General features: G+C 37.0%; 1 protein-coding gene across 8 annotated transcripts in view; it reads right to left on the bottom strand.

Annotated features, from left to right (window-relative positions):
- Window positions 1–19,477, bottom strand: part of SPIDR (scaffold protein involved in DNA repair) — a 456,553-nt gene that overhangs the window by 259,526 nt on the left and 177,550 nt on the right. For all 8 annotated transcript variants that reach the window (XM_023190580.2, XM_023190576.2, XM_023190577.1 and 5 more), the window contains one exon: window positions 17,857–18,076. In XM_023190580.2, coding sequence (XP_023046348.1) covers window positions 17,857–18,076 — 220 coding nt within the window. The remainder of the gene's footprint in view (window positions 1–17,856; window positions 18,077–19,477) is intronic.

Below are 19,477 nucleotides of genomic sequence, written 5' to 3' on the forward strand. Positions count from 1 at the left end.
GGGGAAGCATTAGGAGAAATACCTAATGTAAATGACGAGTTAATGGGTGCAGCACACCAACATGGCACATGTATACATATGTAACAAACCTGCACGTTGTGCACATGTACCCTAGAATTTAAAGTATATAAAAAAAATAACTAGACAAACACTGGCAAAATGACTGAAAATAAATACTGAATGTATACAACCTAAAAGAAAGCAAATATAGAAATTGACATGTCAGAATAGAAAATAAATGTCATATGCCCTGCCAAAAAAAAAAAAAAAAAAAGGACAGAAAAAAATAGGAAAAACCACAATTACTTTTGCACCAACCTAACATAAAAGGCCTTGTCCAACAGGAAAATATCACAATCCTAAATATATACGCACCTAACACTGGAACTGCCGAATTTATAAAACATTACTACTAGACGTAAGTAATGAGATAGACAGCAACTAAATAATAGTGGAGGACCTCAATACTCCTACTGACTGCACTAGACAGGTCATCAAGACAGAAAGTCAACAAAGAAACAATGAATTTAAACTATGCCCCGGAACAAATGGACTTAACATATTTACAAAATATTCTACCCAACAATCACAGAATATGCATTCTATTCATCAGCGCATGCAACTTCCTCCAAGACAGACCATATGATAGGCCAGAAAACAAGTCTCAATAAAGTTAAGAAAATTGAAATTATATAAAGTACTCTTTCAGATCACAGTCGAATAAAAATGGAAATCAATTCCAAAAGGAATCTTCAAAACCAAGCAAATACATGAAAATTAAATAACCTGCTTCTGAATGATTATTGGGTCAACAATGAAATCAAGATGGAAATTAGAACATTATTCAAACTGAAGGATATTAGTGACACAACCTATCAAAACCCCTGGGAGACAGCAAAGGTGGTGCTAAGAGGAAACTTCATAGCCTTAAGTGCCCACATAAAAAAGTAAAAGAATACAAATAGCCAATCTAAGGAACTAGAGAAACACCTCAAGGAACTAGAGAAACAAGAACAAACCAAATCCAAACCAGCAGAAGAAAGGAAATAACCAAGATCAAAACAGAACTAAATGAAATTGAAACAAAAAAATACAAACAATAAATGAAAACAAAAAGCTGGTTCTTTGAAAAGATAAATGGACAGATCATTTGCAAGATTAACCAAGAAAAGGAGAGAGAAGATCCAAATAAGCTCAATTAGAAATGAAATGGGAGCTATCACGACTGACACCACAGAAATACAAAAGATTATCTAAGGCTACTTACTATAAACACCTTTATGCACATAAACTAGAAAACCTAGAGGATGCTGAATTCCTGGAAAGATACAGGAAGCTTAAATCAGGAAGAATTAGAAACCCTGAACAGATCAATAAAAAGCAGCGAGATTGAAACAGCAATAAAAGAATTAGCAGAAAAAAAAATTCCAGGACCAGACAGATTCACAGTTGAATTCTATTAGACATTCAAAGAAGAACTGGTACCAATCTTGTTGACACTATTAGACAAGATAGAGAAAGACGGAATCCTCCCTAAATCATTCTATGAAGCCAGTATCACCCTAATAACAAAACCAGGAAAGCACGTAAGACATGCAAAAAAAAAACTAGATCAATAACCTTGATGAAAATAGATGCAAAAACTCTTAACAAAATACTAGCTAACCGCATCCAACTATCAAAATGACAATCCACCAAGATCAAGTGTGTTTCATACCAGGGATGCAGGGACAGGTTAACATACACAAATCAATAAATGTGATATACCACATAAAAAGAATTAAAAACAAAAATCACATGACCACCTCAAGAGACACGGATAAAGCCTTTCACAAAAGCCAGCATCCCTCAAAATCTGGCAACCCTTTTTGATTAAAATCCTCAGCAAAATCAGCATACAAGGACATATCTCAATGTAATAAAAGCCATCTATGATAAACCCACAGCCAACATAATACTGAATGGGGAAAAGTTGAAAGCATTCCCTCTTAGAACTGGAATAAGACAAGGATGTGCACTTTCGCCATTTCTATTCAACACAGTACTAGAAGTCCTAGCCAGAGCATTCAGACAAGAGAAAGAAATAAAAGGCATCCAGATCAGTAAAGAGGAAGTCAGGCTGTCACTGTTTGCTGATGATTTGATTGTATGCCTAGAAAACCCTAAAGTCTCCTCCAAAAAGCTCCTAAATGGATAAACAGATTCAGCAAAGTTTCAGGATACAAAATTAATGTACACAAATCAGTAGCTCTGCTATATACCATCAGTGACCAAGCTGAGAATCAAATCAGGAACTCAACTCCTTTTATAATAGTTGAAAAATAAAATAAAATACTTGGGAATATGCCTAACCAAGGAGATGAAAGGCCTCTACAAGGAAAACTAAAAAAACACTGCTGAAAGAAATCAGAGGTGACACAAACAAATGTAAACACATCCCATGCTCATGGATGGGTAGAATTAATATTGTGAAAATGACCATATGGCCAAAAGCAATCTACAAATGCAATACAATTCCCATCAAAATACCACCATCATTCTTCACTGAACTATAAAAAACAATCCAAAAATTTATATGGAACCAAAGAGCCTGCATAGCCAAAGCAACACTAAGCCAAAAGTAGTAATCTGGAAGCATGACATTATCTGATTGCAAACTATACTATAAGGCCATAGCCACCAAAACAGCATGGTGCTGGTACAAAAATAGGCACACAGACCAATGGAACAGAATAGAGAACCCAGAAATAAACCTAAATACTTACAGCCAACTGATCTTTGACAAAGCAAACAAAAACATGAAGTGTGGAAAGGACACCCTATTCAACAAATGGTGCTGGGGAAACTGGCAAGCCACATGTAGGACAATGAGAAACTGGATCCTCAGCTGTCACCTTATACAAAAATCAACTCAAGATGGATCAAGAACTTAAATCTAAGACCTGAAACTGTAACATTTCCAGAAGATAACATTGGAAAAACCCTTGTAGACATTGGCTTAGACAAAGATTTCATGACCAAGAACCCAAAAGCAAATGCAAGAAAAACAAAGATAAAGAGGTGGAACTTAATTAAACTAAAGAGCTTTTGCATGGCAAAAGGAATAGTCAGCAAAGTAACAGACAACTCACAGAGTGGGAGAAAATCTTCACCATCTATACATCTGACAAAATACTAATATCCAGAATCTAAAAGCAACTCAAACAAATTAGCAAGAAAAAAAAATCCAAACAAAAAGTGGGATAAGGATATGAACAGACAATTTTCAAAAGAATATATACACATGGCCAATAAACATACGAAAAAATGCTCAACATCACTAATGATCACAGAAATGGAAGTCAATACCACAATGCAATACCACCTTACTCCCTGCAAGAATGGCCATAATTAAAACATCAAAAAATAACAGATGTTGATGTGGATGTGGTGAAAAGGGAACACTTCTACACTGCTGGTGGGAATGTAAACGAGTACAACCGCTATGGAAAACAGTGTGGAGATTCCTTAAAGAACTAAAAGTAGAACTACCATTTGACCTAGCAATCCCACTACTGGTACTGACCCAGAGGAAAAGAAGTTGTTATAGGAAAAAAATACTTGTTCATGCATGTTTATAGCGGTACAATTTGCAATTGCAAAAATGTGGAACCAGTCCAAATGCCCATCAATCAACGAGTCTATAAACAAACTGTGGTATATATATATATATATATATATATATATATATATATATATATATATATACACTATGGAATACTACTCAGCCATAAAAAGGAATCAATTAATGGCATTCACAGCAACTTAGATGAGATTAGAGATTTTTATTCTAAGTGAAGTAACTCAGGTATGGAAAAACAAACATCATATGTTCTCACTCGTAAGTGGGAGCTAAGCTATGAGGATGCAAAGGCATGATACAGTGGACTTCGGGGGTGGGGGAAGGGTGAGAAGTAGGTGAGGAAAAGACTGCAAATTGGGTTCAGTGTATACTGCTTGGGTGATGGGTGCACCAAAGTCTCACAAATTACCACTGAAGAACTTACTCGTGTAACCAAATACCACCTGTTTCCCAAAAACCTATGGAAATAAATTAACTTTAAAAAAAAGAAAATAAAATCTTGGACCACATGGTTATATAAGGCTGTGTTGTTTAATTTCGACACATTTATTAATTTTACAGTTTTCCTTCTGTTAGTGTTTTCTAGGTTCATTCCACAGTGAACAGAAAAGATATTTGGTAATTTGAAAGTTTTAAAATGTATTAGTTTGCTAGAGCTATCCTAACAAAATACCAGTCCGAGTGACTTAGCCAAAATTTATTGTCTCACATTTCTGGATGCTGGAGGTACAAGATCAAGATGTAAGTAGGCTTGGTTTCTCCTGAGGCCTCTCTCCTTGGCTTGTCTCTCTCACTGTGTCCCCACATGGCATTTCCTCTATGTGCACACATCTCCTTCTTGTTATAAGCACACCAGTCATATTAAATTAGGACCCACTCTAACCATAATTACCTCTTTAAAGGCTCTATCTCCACATAGCCACATTCTGAGGTGTAACGCGAGTTACGATGGTACATTTTAAATTTCAGGGGACCACAATTCAATTCATAACAATTTGTTTTGTGGCTTAACATATGGTCTAACCTAAAGAATGTTACGTGTGCACTCAAGAATGGGTATTACATTTTTGAATGGAATGTTTTACACATGTTTATTAGGTCTAATTGGTTTACACAGCTGTTGAATCCTTTATTTCCTCATGGCTCTCCTGTATGTTTGTTCTGTCCATTATTGAAAATGGGTATTGAAGTCTTCAACAATTATTATAGATCTATTTCTCCCTTCAAGTCTGCCCATTTTTACTTCATATATTTTGGGGCTCCTTTGTTAAGTGTGTATATATTTAGAATTATTTTATGTTTTTGCTGTGTTAAACCTATTATCAATTTATAATGTCCTCTGCATCTCTTGTAAACTTTTTTAGATTTAACAAGTCAATTTTGTCTGATAATAATATAGTCACCCCTGTTCTTTTTTAGCATTTTCATTTTTTTGCTATCAACCATTTTGTATCCTTATATTTAATTTGATTCTCTTGTAGATGGCTTATACATGGATTCTTGTTTTGTTTAATCTTTTCTACCAATTGCTACCTTTTAACAGTTGCGTTTCATTCATTTATATGATTACCAATAAAGAAGAAATTCACTTTTTCCTTATGCCTTATACACTTTTTTCTTATATCAATTACTTCATTACTAGATATTTTTCTGTTTTGTGTGTGTGTGTGTTTCACTTTAATTCCCTTCTTTTCTCCCATTCTCTATATTAGTTATTTTCTTAATAATTTTCTGGGAAATTACAATCAACATCTTAAATAACAACATCCTTTGAATAATACCAACTAAGTTTCAATAGTCTACAAGCACTCTGCTCCTCTATATCTCTACTCCCTCCCTTTTTCTTATTGTCACAGACTATATCTTTATACATATTATTAAATGCATTTGCCCATAAAATTATATAGGAAAAAGAGAAATAACAATACCAAAAGCACAGTAATATTGGCTTTTACATTTATCTATGTAACTACCTTGACTAATAGTCTTTATTTTTTTCTTTTGGCTTGAAATTGCTGTTTAGTATTTCTTCCTTTCAGCCTGAAGGACTTGCCGTAGCATTTCTTGTCTATCAGTAATGAACTACTTTGGCTTTTATAATATTTGGAAATGTGTTCATTTCTCCTTTATTCTTATTTATTATTATTATTATTATTATTTTTGAGACAGCAGCTTGCTGTGTTGCCCAGGCTGGAGGGAATGCAGTGGCTGTTCACACACATGTTCATAACACACTGCAGCCTCAAGTTCCTGGGTTTCAACAATCTTCCTTCCTCAGTCTCCCAAGTCATTGAGGTGCATGCCACCAGGCCCAGCTTCATCTACTTTATTCTTAAAGATATTGTTGTCAGATATACAATCTTGACTGACAATTTCTTTCAGGTCTTTAAATATATCATCCCACTGCTTTCTGGCCCCCATAGTTTCTTTTTTTTTTTTTTTTCTTTTTGCTTCTTTTTTTGATTGATTGATTTTGGACCTCATAGTTTCTGATGAGAAATAAGCTGTTAATATTATTGAGGATCCCTTATACGTAACAAGTTGCCTCCCTCTTGCTGCGTTCAATACACCATCTTTGTCTTTGGGTTTCATCAGTTTCACTACAATGTGCCTTGGTGTGGACCTCTTCGATTTTATTATGCTTGAAGTACATTGGCCTTCTTGGGTATGTACAGTAAAGATTTTCATCACATTTGAGGAGTTACATTATTCTTCAATAATTTCAAATTAGCATTTCAAATGGCAGCAATTACCATGCCACATTCCCTAGCTCCACAATCCTGGTTCAGATTGCTGGGACCAGGGTGGATTACGTGTTTTAATTGCTAATTGCTGCTTTTGATCACTGAGGGGCTGGCACAGAAGCTGGCAGACATTGTTCCTCAGCCATTATCCTTCAAATATTTTTTCTGGTGTTTACTTCCTCTCCTCTCTTCTCCTTCTGGTACTCCTATAATACACAGGGTTCTATGCCTGACAGTGTCCACAGGTCCTTTGGACTCTGTTCATTTATTTCATTCTGCTCCTCAGACAAAGTTCAATTTTCTTTCTTCAAGTTCAATAAGCCTGTGTTCTGCCTCCTCAAATCTGCTGTGGAATCTTTCTAGTGTGTGGGTTTTTTTTTTTTTTTTGTGGCAGGGTTTCACTCTGTCACCTAGGCTGAAGTGCAGTGGCATGATCTCAACTCACTGCAACCTGCGCATCCCAGGTTCAAACCATTCTTGTGCCTCAGCCTCCCAAGTAGCTGGACTGCAGGAGTGCACCACCATATCCAGCTAATTTTTGCATTTTTTATAGAGATGGGGTTTCTTCATGGTGCCCAGGCTGGTCTTGAACTCCTAGACTCAAGCAATCCACCCAGCTCAGCCTCCCAAAGTGCTGGGATTACAGGCGTTAAGTCACCACACCCAATCTCTAGTGTGTTTTTGAAATTTAAATTATTGTACTTTCAGCTCCAGCAAATTTCTCTTTGTTTTTTAAATAATTTCAATATCTTTATTGATATTTTCATTTTGTTTTGATACCATTTTCCTGATTTCCCTTGGTTATTTATCTATGGGTTCCTTTAACTCATTGAACATACTTAAGACAACTGATTTCACATTTTGGACTAATAATTACAATATCTGAATTTCCTCAGGGATGGCTACATAAAATTATGTTTTTCCTGTATTGGGCCATATTTTCCTGTTTCTTTGTTTTGTAATTTTTTGTTGAGAATTGGACATTTCAGTAGTATTTTATAAAAACTCTGGGAATCTATCCCACTCCTCAGGGATCGCAGAATCTTACTTGCTGAAGACTGGAATTGTCCATCTGTGATTTTTCCAAATTATACTTTAATACTTGCTGTAAGTGTTCAACTGTACTGTAGAGTTCCACAACAGGCACTTCATATGGTTCCTTCCAGGTTGGTAGTTATTTAGACAGAGGGATGGATTTCTGGAACTTCCTACTCTACACCATTTTCATGACATTACTCCTCTCAGTTGCTCTCTTTACTTAGTATCTTACATTAGGAAGAGCACAGTAATTTGTTTGCTAATATTTAGTTCAAATGTTGCCATTTCTGCTTCCCTCTACTGGAAATAACAATATACATATGAATATGAGAGACTCTGAGCAGTCCTACAATATAACAACTGGTACACATTTGAGGAGCCTTTTCCAAACTTATTTGAGCACAAAACACTTTAATCATATTTCTAAGAACACCCTGCTATAGTCTGAATATGTTTCCCGAAGTTCAAGCATTGGAAACTTAATTTCCAATGCAACAGTATTGGGAGGTGGGACCTAATAAATTATGAGGGTGCTACCTTCCTGAATGGATTTATGTCATTACCATGGGAGTGGGCTAGCTATCACAAGAATGGCCTTGTTATAAAAGCAAGTTTGGCTCCCTCTTGCTTTTGTGCTCTCTTGCCCTTTCACCTTCTGCCATGGGGAGATGAAAAATGAAGGCCCTCAACAAATAGTGGTGCTATGCTCTTGGACTTCCCAGCTTCTAGAACCATAAGATAAATACATGTTTTTCTTTATTTGAGACAGAGTCTCATTCTGTTACCCAAGCTGAAGTGCAGTAGTGTGATCATGGCTCATTGCAGCCTTGACCTCCCTGGGCTCAGGTGATTCTCCCACCTCAGCCTCCCAAGGACCTGGGACTACAAGAATGTACCATTGTGCCTAGCTAATTTTTGTATTTTTTGTAGAGATGGGGTTTGCCCAGGCTGCTCACAAACTCCTGAAGTCAAGCAATCCACTGCCCACCTCAGCCTCCCAAAATGTTGGCATTATAGACAAGATCCACTGCACCAGGCTGACACATTTCTATTGCTTATAAATTACGCAGTCTGAGGTTTTCTGTTATAGCATCACAAAACAGACTAAGATACACCCCATTGAAGAGTGTCATCTAACTTCACTTCCTCCTCATGCAGAATAAATGACTACCTTCCTTCTAGTTTTTCAGGTTATCCAGATTATCCTCACAGTCTTTATCTTTTCCCTTTTCATACTGCATTAATTTTCTTTCCTACTTATTTCTTCTCAAGACACCCTGTAATTTTGATGGAAAACACTGAATTCCTCGTTGTCCCAACAGGAAGATAATCTCACCCAGTAAACAAACCTTCCATCTTTAGTACTGCTTTGGTCTCAGCAATAGGAGCCAGCAATTTATTTATTTCAAAGAATCTCATGTGGCAAATATAAAACAGGAACCAAAGCAGTTGTGAATAGGCCAATGGGCTCTACCTCTATCACACATGGGTTATACTAAAAACCCAGACAAGCCGACAGAGTTTCTCTTTTGGAATCACAACCTCTCTTGTGTTTACTCTAGGCTCTAATTACTGCTGGCACCAAAAAACTACCATTGACTGGGCCCCACAAATCGTCCCAAGTCTCCCATTTCAGTACATGGCATGATCATTCACTTGTTTGTGCAAGCCAAAAACTTAGTTGTCTTCCCTGTTTCCTATCTTTCCTTAAATACCACATCAAACCCATCAGCAAACCCTGTTGCCTGTAACTCCAAAATATATTCCAAATCCACTATTCACCATCATAGTACAAAGCACCACCTTCTTCCACACTTGGGCTACTCCCACAGCCTCCGAGATGCATTTATTCTGCCCTTTTACCTCCAGTCATCCTCCACAGACTTTAAAGGGTGAATAAGATCATCATGCCTCTCCTATAAATCTCAGCTTGTTAACACTACACATGGGGAGGTTCTCCAGATTCATTTTCTGCTGCTACTGCCTTAGAATTTCCACTTTGTACACAAAGCACTATATACACCCCTGCATATGTCTTACACTAGGCCATTCTGACTTTTTGGTCTTTACTCATGTGGTCTCCTCTACTCCAAATGCCGTCATAGTCCCTCCCCTGCTTCTTTCTAACATAGCCCTTTTAGCTCAGATAGGGCATCACCAACTTCAGGAAGCTACCCCTGATACCACATCTCTCAGTCTGTACTCTCCCCAGCATACACACACATAAACACAGGTACACACACACACTCTCACACATACACTCACATACATAACCACCCAGCCCTACTGACCTACCTACTAGTTGTGCTTACCTTCTCAATCCTCTTGCAACCTCTGTACAGATACCTATTACTACGCCTACAATGGTCTTTTATAACTTGTTTATATTATTTTTCTCTTCCACCACACTGTGAGCTCCTTAAGGGCAGAAACAATTTGACATTCATGTTGAATGTTGTATTCCCAGGAATTCTAATACAAGGCTTATTACAGAGTAAGTTAAGTAAACATTCAGTAAATCATTTTAAATGAATGTACAAATCAACAAAGTCTCATTCAATCAGAGAGGATAAACAAGGCTGACAACATCTTCATGATGATTTATTACAATATTAATCATATAGTTACTGAGTGCCTACTACGTTTCAACCATTATTCTAGGCATTGGGAATACAGTAGTAAAAAAAAATTTGATTTGAATGTTTTAGCCAAAGCAGTAAGACATTAATCAGATAAAGAAGCATTAGTATTGGGAAGGAAATAACAAAATTATTATTCTAAGTGATATAACTATAAAAAGAAAAACTGTCACCAGTAAATAAATATAAGAAAAAGTACAGGCATATCTTGGAGGTACTGGAAGTATAGCTGCAGACCACTCCAATAAAGTTATTATCACAGTAAAGCAAGTCACATGAATTTTTGTTTCCCATTGCATATAAAAGTTATGTTTACACTATATTATAGCCTGTAAGGTGTGCAACAGCATTATATCTAAAAAAAAGTGCACACCTTAATCAAAAACACTTTATTGATAAAAAATGCAGCCTTCAGTAAGTCATAATCTTTTTGCTGAGAGAGGGTCTTGCCTTGATGTTGATTGCTACTGACTGATGGTGGTGGTGGTGTGTGAAGGCTGGAGTGGTTGTGGCAATTTCTTAAAGAGAACAATGAAGTTTGCTGCATCAATTGACTCTTTCTTTCTAGAAAGATTTCTCTGTAGCATGAGATACTGTTTGATGGTATTACTGGAACTTCTTTCAGAATTGCAGTAAAACCTCTCAAACTTGCTGCTGCTTTATCAATTAAGTTTATGGAATACTCTAAATTATTTGTTGTCCTCTCAACAATGTTCACAGCTCTTCACCAGGAATATATTTCATCTAAAGAAACCAGTTTCTGGCCAGGCGCGGTGGCTCGCGCCTATAGTACCAGCACTTTGGGAAGCCGAGGCGGTCGGATTACCTGAGGTCAGGAGTTCGAGACCAGCATGGCCAACACGGTGAAACCCCATCTCCACTAAAAATACAAAAATTAGCCGGGTGTGGTGGCACATGCTTGTAATCTCAGCTACTAGGGAGGCTGAGGCAGAAGAATTGCTTGAGCCCGGGAGGCGGAGGTTGCAGTGAGCCAAGATTGTGCCACTGTACTTCAGCCTGGCTGACAGAGCGAGACTCTTGTCTCAAAACAAACAAACAAACAAACAAACAAACAAACAAACAAACAAACCCAGTTTCTTTGCTCATTCAAAAGAACCAACTCCTCATCCATTAAAGTTAGGAGACTAGCAATTCAGTCCCATCTTGAGGCTTTACTTCTGAGTTCTCTTGCTTTTTCCACCACATCTGCAGTTACTTCCTCCACTGAAGTCTTAAACCCCTGAAGTCACTATTGAGGGTTGGAATCAACTTCTTCCATACTCCTGATAATGTTGATATTTTGACCTCCTCCCATGAGTCATGAATGTTCTTAATGGGAGGTAGCATGGTGAATCCTTTCAGGAAGGTTTTCAATTTACTTTGCCCAGACCCTTGAAAGGTGGCCGGGCGCGGTAACTCATGCCTGTAATCCCAGCACTTTGGGAGGCCGAACTGGGTGGATCATGAGGTCAGGAGTTCGAGACCAGCCTGACCAACATGGTGAAACCCCGTCTCTACTAAAAATACAAAAATTAGCTGGGCATAGTGGCACACACCTGTAATCCCAACTACTCAGGAGGCTGAGGAAGGAGAATCACTTGAACCTGGGAGGTGGAGGTTGCAGTGAGCTGAGATCGCACCACTGTACTCCAACCTGGGCGACAGAGCAAGACTCCACCTCAAACAAACAAACAAACAAAAAAAAGAATCATTATCTGTGGCAGCAAGACTTGAAAGTCAAAGTTACCCCTTGATCCACAGGCTGCAGAATGGATGTTGTGTTAGCAAGCATGAAAACAACGTTCATCTCCTTGTACATCTAGAGCTCTTGGCCGACTAGGTGCATTGCCAATGAGGGGTAGTATTTTAAAAGATATTTTCTTTTTTTTTTTTTTTCCTGAGTAGTAGATCTCAACAGTTTGGCTTATAGTCAGTAAACCATTCTGCAAACAGATGCACTGTCATCCAGGTTTTATTGTCCCATTTATAGAGCAAAAGCAGAATAGATTTAGCATAATTCTTAAAGACCCTAGAATTTTCAAAATGGTAAATGAACACAGGCTTCAATTTAGAGTCACCAGCCATATTAGACCTTAATAAAAGAGTCAGCCTGTCCTTGGAAGCCTTGAAGCCAGGCATTGACTTTTCCTCTCCAGCTATGAAAGTCCTAGGTGGTATGTTCTTCGAATATAAGGCTGTTTCATCTACACTGCAAATCTGCTGTTTAGTGTAGCCACCTTCATCAATGATCTTAGCTATATCTTCTGGATAATTTGCTGCAGTTTCTCTGTCAGCACTTGTTACTTCATCTTGTACTTTTATATTATGAGGGAGTTTCTTAAATCTCATGAATCAACTTCTCATGAATCAGCTTCGAATTTTTCTTCCGAAGCTTCCTTACTTCTCTCAGCCTTCAAAGAACTGTAGAGGGTTACAGTCTTGCTCTGGAGTAGGCTTTGGTTTAAGAGAATGTTATGGTTTGTTTGACCTTCTATCCAGACAACTCAAACTTTCTCCATATTAGCAATAAGGCTTTCTCAATATTTGTATGCTCACTGGAATAGCACTTTTAGTTTCCTTCAAGAACTTTTCCTTTTCATTCATAACTTGTCTAACTGGCACAAGAAGCCTAACTGGCACAAGAGGCCTAGTTTTTAGCCTACCTTGCCTTTTGACATGCTTTCCTCACTAAGCTTAATCACTTCTAGCTTTTGGTTTAAAGTAAAAGATGTGCAATTCTTCCTTTCATGTGATCGCTTAGAGGGCATATTAGGGTTATTAACTGGCCAGATTTCAATATTGTTGTGTCTCATGGAATAGGGAGGTCTGAGGATAGAAAGTGAGATGGGGGAACATCTGGTTGATGGAGCAGTTAGAGCACACACAGTATTTATCAATTAAGTTTGCCATCCTATACAGCCATGGTTCATGGCACCTCAAAATAATTACAATAGCAATATCAAAGATCACACATCACGGATCACCATAACAGATAATAATTATGAGAAACTCTGAAATATTGGGATAATTATTCAAATGTGATATAGAGACACGAGGTGAGCACATGCTGTTAGAAAAATAGCACTGAGAGACTTGTTGAATTCAGGGTTGACAAACCCTCAATCTGTAAAAAGTGAAACATGGGTGAAGTGCTATAAAAGCAAAAAAGCACAGTAAAATGAAGTGGGCTATATTCAATGCGACCAGCTGCAGGGACTCTGCTATGAGGTTTACAGATGACTTAATATCAAGGAGTCAAAGCAGCAACAGCAAAAACAAAACACATACCCTTTACTATACTAAAACAGTTCCTAAAACCTACTTTGAAACAGTATCTGAAGTACATACCAAACTACATATATAACAATATCTACCACATAGCTGTTTATGATAGTAAAAGAACCAATATGTAACATATCCTGAGAATATTGAAAGTGTTTTAAAAATTATATCACACTGTGCAGCCATAAAAAATGTTGAGTGTGGTGTGATGAGAAACTGGCAGCAGCTGAGACAGCTTCAATCTTTACAGGTTACTAGAGAAATCATATATCAAAAGGCTCAAAACCCACTGGTATTCTATGACCAAGAATTTCTACTTCTAGAAATAGTCTAAGAACCAAATCAGAAGGGAGGTATAATGATACATATTTCACCCAAGCAGTGTTTAAAACAGCTAAAAATAGAAAGCAACCTTAACAATCCTAAATAAGGGGATGTTCAAATTACCACATATTCATATGGTGGAACACTAAGTAGTGACTAAAAAGATGACGATATGAACGGACCGATGGAAGGGTATACTCATGACAGTAGGGAAAGTCAGACTTCACTCTTCCAGCATACTGGGATGTGTATTCTGTGGAGAAGCAAAGTATTGGTATCAGGGGATACCAATAAATACTTCTGAATGAATGAGAGGTGTCCTGGTTGTCCCTGGATACACTCTCACACACTTAACCTCTCACCCACCCTCATTCTGGCATTAGATTTCATGGCAGGATGTAATCAGGCAGATGGTTTCTATCTTCCTCTCTCCCCAGTATCATTATAGTAAATTCCTTCATTTGTTTTTTCTACTATATCTGTGTTCAAGTGGTGAGATGTTTCTTTGGAATCATTATAAAGCTTTCAGTTTGCTTGAGTAGTAAAAGCTATTTATTCATTAGTTAATAAATGTTGAAACTATGGGACATGGGATTCATTTTACTATTTTATTTTTATATGTCTGAAATTACATAGATTAATGTACTTTTTAATAAGTTGGTTACTGTTACACAATTCTATGACTATTTCATAATGCAATTAATTAGAGGCAAGACATTTTACTTCTATCTTTATTTTCAGATTGTCAGAGGCAAAGCTGCATTACATCTCATTGGAATCCAATGAGAATTTACCAGGTAATATCTACAGAGGGCTCTTGAGCACCTCGGGGTAAGCAGCCACTGTACCTAAACTCACATTTATTACTCCAGGACCTATAGGAGCATCTAAAGTCTATTGATTCTTTTAAAAAACTGTGCCCATGTTAAAAAACAGTTTAAATGAACACAGAAGGGTGCTAGTGGGAAAAGAACAGCCAGCCTACAAGGAAAAATATATTCACTATTATTTCTCAAGTTTCCATAAAAAAAAAAAAAAAAAGACTAGTCCTTTAAAAATTAGTTTGGTTTTCTTTCATTAAGTATGAGGTGTTTTTTTTTTTTGTTGTGCATTTATTTATTTATTTATTTATTTATTTATTTATTTATTTATTTATTTATTTATTTTTGTAGACAGGGTCTTGCTCTGTCGCCCAGGCTGGAATGCAGTGGTGCAATCTTGGCTACCTGCAACCTCCATCTCCTGGGCTCAAGCGATTCTCTCACCTTACCCTCCCAAGTAGCTGGGACCACAGGCACGCACCACCCACACCCAGCTACTTTCCGTGTTTTTAGTAGAGACGGGGTTTCGTCATGTTGGCCAGGCTGGTCTCGAACTCCTGACCTCAAATGATCCGCCTGCCTTGGCCTCCTAAACTGCTGGGATTATAGGCGTGAGCTAACGCGCCCAGCCTCTTCTATTTTCTTAAGTATTATATGCTGAATACAGGCAAATAATCACGTGACAGCCCACAGGCATTCCTGTGGAGAGTAACACCCAGGGCTTGTTTGGTAAGATCCAGACCTACAAACATTCCAAAGTCTAATGATAATAACTCATTTACTTATAAAGTCTAAGGAGTCACTGGGATTTAGAAATTCTTGGTCATATAAATCTTTGTAGATAAGCTTGATCTAATTTTACTTCTCATAAGCCCAAGAAAATGTCCTACATTTAAAGCCTCTAAAACATCTTCCCTGAAGGAAAATAATCATATTTAGGTATTTAAAAAACAAGGTCATTTAATAAATGCATTTTAAAATATATAAAGGTGTGCCGAAAAAATCAGAAGTTGAGAAGGGACCAGGCCTAGTGGCTCAGGCCTATAATCTCAGAACTTTGGGAGGCCAATGTGGGAGGACTGCTTGAGGCCAGGAGTTTGAGAGCAGCCTAGGCAAGATAGCAAGACTCTGTCTCTACAAAAAATAGAAAAAGAAAAAAAGGATTTAAAAAGCTGAGGAGGGAGGAGATTTTTAAAAAAAAAAAAACAATAAAAGGCTCTGCCACCACAAATGAACTTAGACACTAATGAAAGAGCTAAATTCCACAAGGGAGTAAAACCAAGGGGTGAACAGAGAAGATCCGAATGAGGACTGATTTCTGAAGGAGGGAAGACAGGTTCAAGGTAAGAGAGATGCTGATAGAAGTCCTGTGCTGCTGTGTACTCCATGAACACGGAGAGGGGAACATCACGTCAGAACCCTGGCCAGACACTACCTTTAAAGCCCTACTCCGTGAATGCAGAGATTAACCTACCCTAAAAAACCTATCAATCTGTTTTTAATCCAATAAGTTAAACCTAAAGTTATTATAGAAAAATAGGCAGGATTACATAACTTACATATAGATTACGTATAGTCACTGGGATGTGTTAAACACATAACTGAATATTTAAGAATTTAAAAAAATGTTGGAAGATTATACTCCAAATTGTTAACAGCGGTCATCTACAATGAGTGTGATTAATTAAAGAGGTGGGGGTAAGAGGATTCACTTTCTAAGCTATATATTTCTGAATTGTTTTAACTTTTACAATGCATATTTGAAAATAAATGTTAAAGGCAAATATTTAAAGCAAAAAAGAAAGGAAGCAATTATTAGGAGGAAAGTTCTAAAAATTAAGCTTAATGAGATGTGAGTAGTCCCAGCAGTTATTAAAACACCATATAAAACTATAGTAATTGAAATAGTATAATACTAGCATGTGCAAATACAGTTACATTAAAAGAGCAAATAGCCCAAAATATATGTAGGTATTTAGTACATGATAAAGGCAGCATTAAAATCGTATGAAGAAAAAACAGAATGTTCAATAAATAATATTGGGACTCCTGGTGGCCATTTGGAAAAAAATAAAATTGCATTCACTACCTCACACATTACACATAAAGATAAATTCCAGTAGTGTCAAAAGACTTAAATGTAAAATTTTTTTAAATCCATAAAAGTCTTAGAATAAAACATAGAATAACTTTTATACCTCATAGTAAGGAAAACCTTTCTATCAATGATACAAAACCCAGAAGAAAAGATGGGTAAAATCAACCACAGAAAAACAGAAAATTTCTGCTCATCAAAAACAAAGCAACAAAACAAACCCCTGCCCCCTAAAACCGTCAAAAGTCAAATGACAAATGGGGAATGAACTAACTGCAATGTATATGACTGACAAGGCGCTACTTTTTTTTTTTTTTTTGATCATTTATAAAAAGTTGGTAGAAATCACTAGGACCAAGAGTCTAAGAGAAGAAAGGTCAAAAGTTATCAATGGACATAAAATGAAATACAAATGATTCTTAAACATGGAGAAATATGCCTAAGCCCATTTTATGTAAGAGAAATACAAATTAAAATGATAAACATCTTATTTCCAATTTTTAACTTGGTCTAGATCAATAGAGTAGGTTTGTAAAGGAGAAGAAAAAGGCACTTCAGGCATTGCTAGTGGGAACATAAAATGGTGCCATTTGACAAAGTCTGCTAAAATTAAAGAGGCACATATTCTCTGATCTAGCAATAATACTTATAAAAATTTATCCTATAGCCCTTCCTCATACATAATGAAAACTTATAAAAAATTACCAACAAATTAATAATTAGCTCTTAAAACAAGGGTGCTCAAACTTTTCCTCAGAAGTAGTACGATCTTCTTCTATTCATGCTAAAAATCAATATCCCACTGTAAAAGAGAGCAAACATAGTATCCTTTAAAATACTTTCTGATCCAATAATGACCACTTTTGCTCCTGCAATTCAAACACTAGTATATCTTAATTCATGCTTTTTATTCTCCCCCTCAAGTGACTAAGAAATATGTAATTAAGGTGTTATCCTATTGTCACATAATGCCTGTTAACAAAATTATTTTTCTAAGAAACATAAAAACAAAAACAGCCAGATCTTATAACACATCCTTGGGCAAGAATCTTAATACAGTTGTTTCCTCAACCCTCTCACCCCAAATTATCAGAAATTTGCTGACAGAAGTGGAAACGAGCCATCAGAGACAATCCAGTGCTTCTCTGACAGAAAACCCACGTCCAATCCTGGCTCTATTCCTCTGGCATTGCTCTATGATAAAGTGACAAAAATGATCCTGATAAAAATGTCTTTTCTTATGAGGCTGACTCACAGTTGGTGACTGCTGGATTCAGTTCTACGCACTCACCAGGGAGGGAAGATCCGGACAGTGTCCTGGGGACGGCTCCTGAGGTAGCCTGCAGTTTCCTTGGTGAAGAGAACTTTCAGGCCAGCTCCAGGCCTACGGGTCACACTTCGGGAGGGGCTGGTGGCTGGTGGCCCCAATAACTGCTCACACATGGCAACTTGCATGGCACATTCCTCGTGCAGCTCTAAAATTTTCACAGTTAATACACCGGATTTTCTACCTAGAAGTTGAAGAAAAGAACAAAGCAAAAACGAAATCAAAAGACAGATGATTCAAGCGTGAATAAAGTGTCATGAAAAAAAGATCCACATGCAGATAGCACTCTTCACCTGGAGAAAACAGTCTCCACATTTTGCAAAGTAAACCAGAGACACTACCATGCTCACTATAACACTTTTGTTTAATCAAAATAGGCCTGCATGTTGCATTTAATAAACAGATTTTAAACAACATAAAATAAACAGTCTTCTGTCATGAAGAAATAGGCCTGTATAAATAGAAACCTTAGACCCATCATTTTAAGGAGCACGCTTTTTACTCCAAGTCTCAAATCCTTTAATGACCACAAGGAGAATATGGCCACTGTGGATTCTTCTTCTTCTTCTTAAGGACGGACTCTCCTCTTTATTATGTTTTGATTCTCTGCTTTGAAATCATGTATGTTACTAGCTGGCTGCAACTGTTCCAATGATCAGAAGGGCTAACAGTTGAAGAGTTATGTGGACTGCTGGGTATTAGAGCTCTAGATTGAAATGGGTGGAATTTGATCTGGATTCAAGTACTGGTTTCCTTATTAAGTTGGTCAAGTTCCATGGCATTCAATACTTCAATTCTCTTATGTGTAAAATGGAGATCCTGCCACCTGCCCCAGGAAACATTTGTTCGGATTAAATGAGATAACTGAAGTTGAGAGTGTGCATAGCCCATACCCCAGAATTCTTAGGTAGGTACCCAGAAACTGTCAGATGCACCAGTATACCTACACAAGGATACACATCTCAGCGTTGTTTATAAGAGTAGAAAACTGCACCCAGCATAAATCAGTAAGATGGGTGAACCATGGTGTGTTCATACAACAGAACACTATACGGCACTTAAAATGAAGTGAACTAGATGTGTAAGAATCAGATGAAGAGGTCTCCAGAAATGAAAGGGGATAAACAGGATATACAGAGTATGACACCTATAATGTGATTTTAAAAAACACAGAAATCAATACAATATTGTTTATGAATACAAGATAAGTATAAAAATATAAATAGAAGGATTCACAGAAAAACCATGAAAGCCACTGTCTCTAAGGAGACAGAAAGAGGAGTATGACTTAGGAGGGGAACCCGGAGGGTTTCAAATTTATGTGTCATATTGTTTCTGTTACAAAAGTATGGGAAACAAAAAAAAAAAAAAGACAAAAGATTGACATGTGTTACTAATTCTAGGCAGTGAGTCTGCTTATGTGTTTCTATTACCCTCTGTGCTTTTTAACTAAAAAAAATACATAAATTGAGAACAACAAAAATGAAGGGTACAACGTACTGCCTTGTTAATAACAGATACTCACTAATGTCAGTTTCTCTACCACTTCAGCCAACTGGTTAATAGTGAATAATAAAAATTAATA

Source organism: Piliocolobus tephrosceles, chromosome 7 (assembly GCF_002776525.5).
Source record: "Piliocolobus tephrosceles isolate RC106 chromosome 7, ASM277652v3, whole genome shotgun sequence".
Lineage (NCBI taxonomy): Eukaryota > Metazoa > Chordata > Mammalia > Primates > Cercopithecidae > Piliocolobus > Piliocolobus tephrosceles.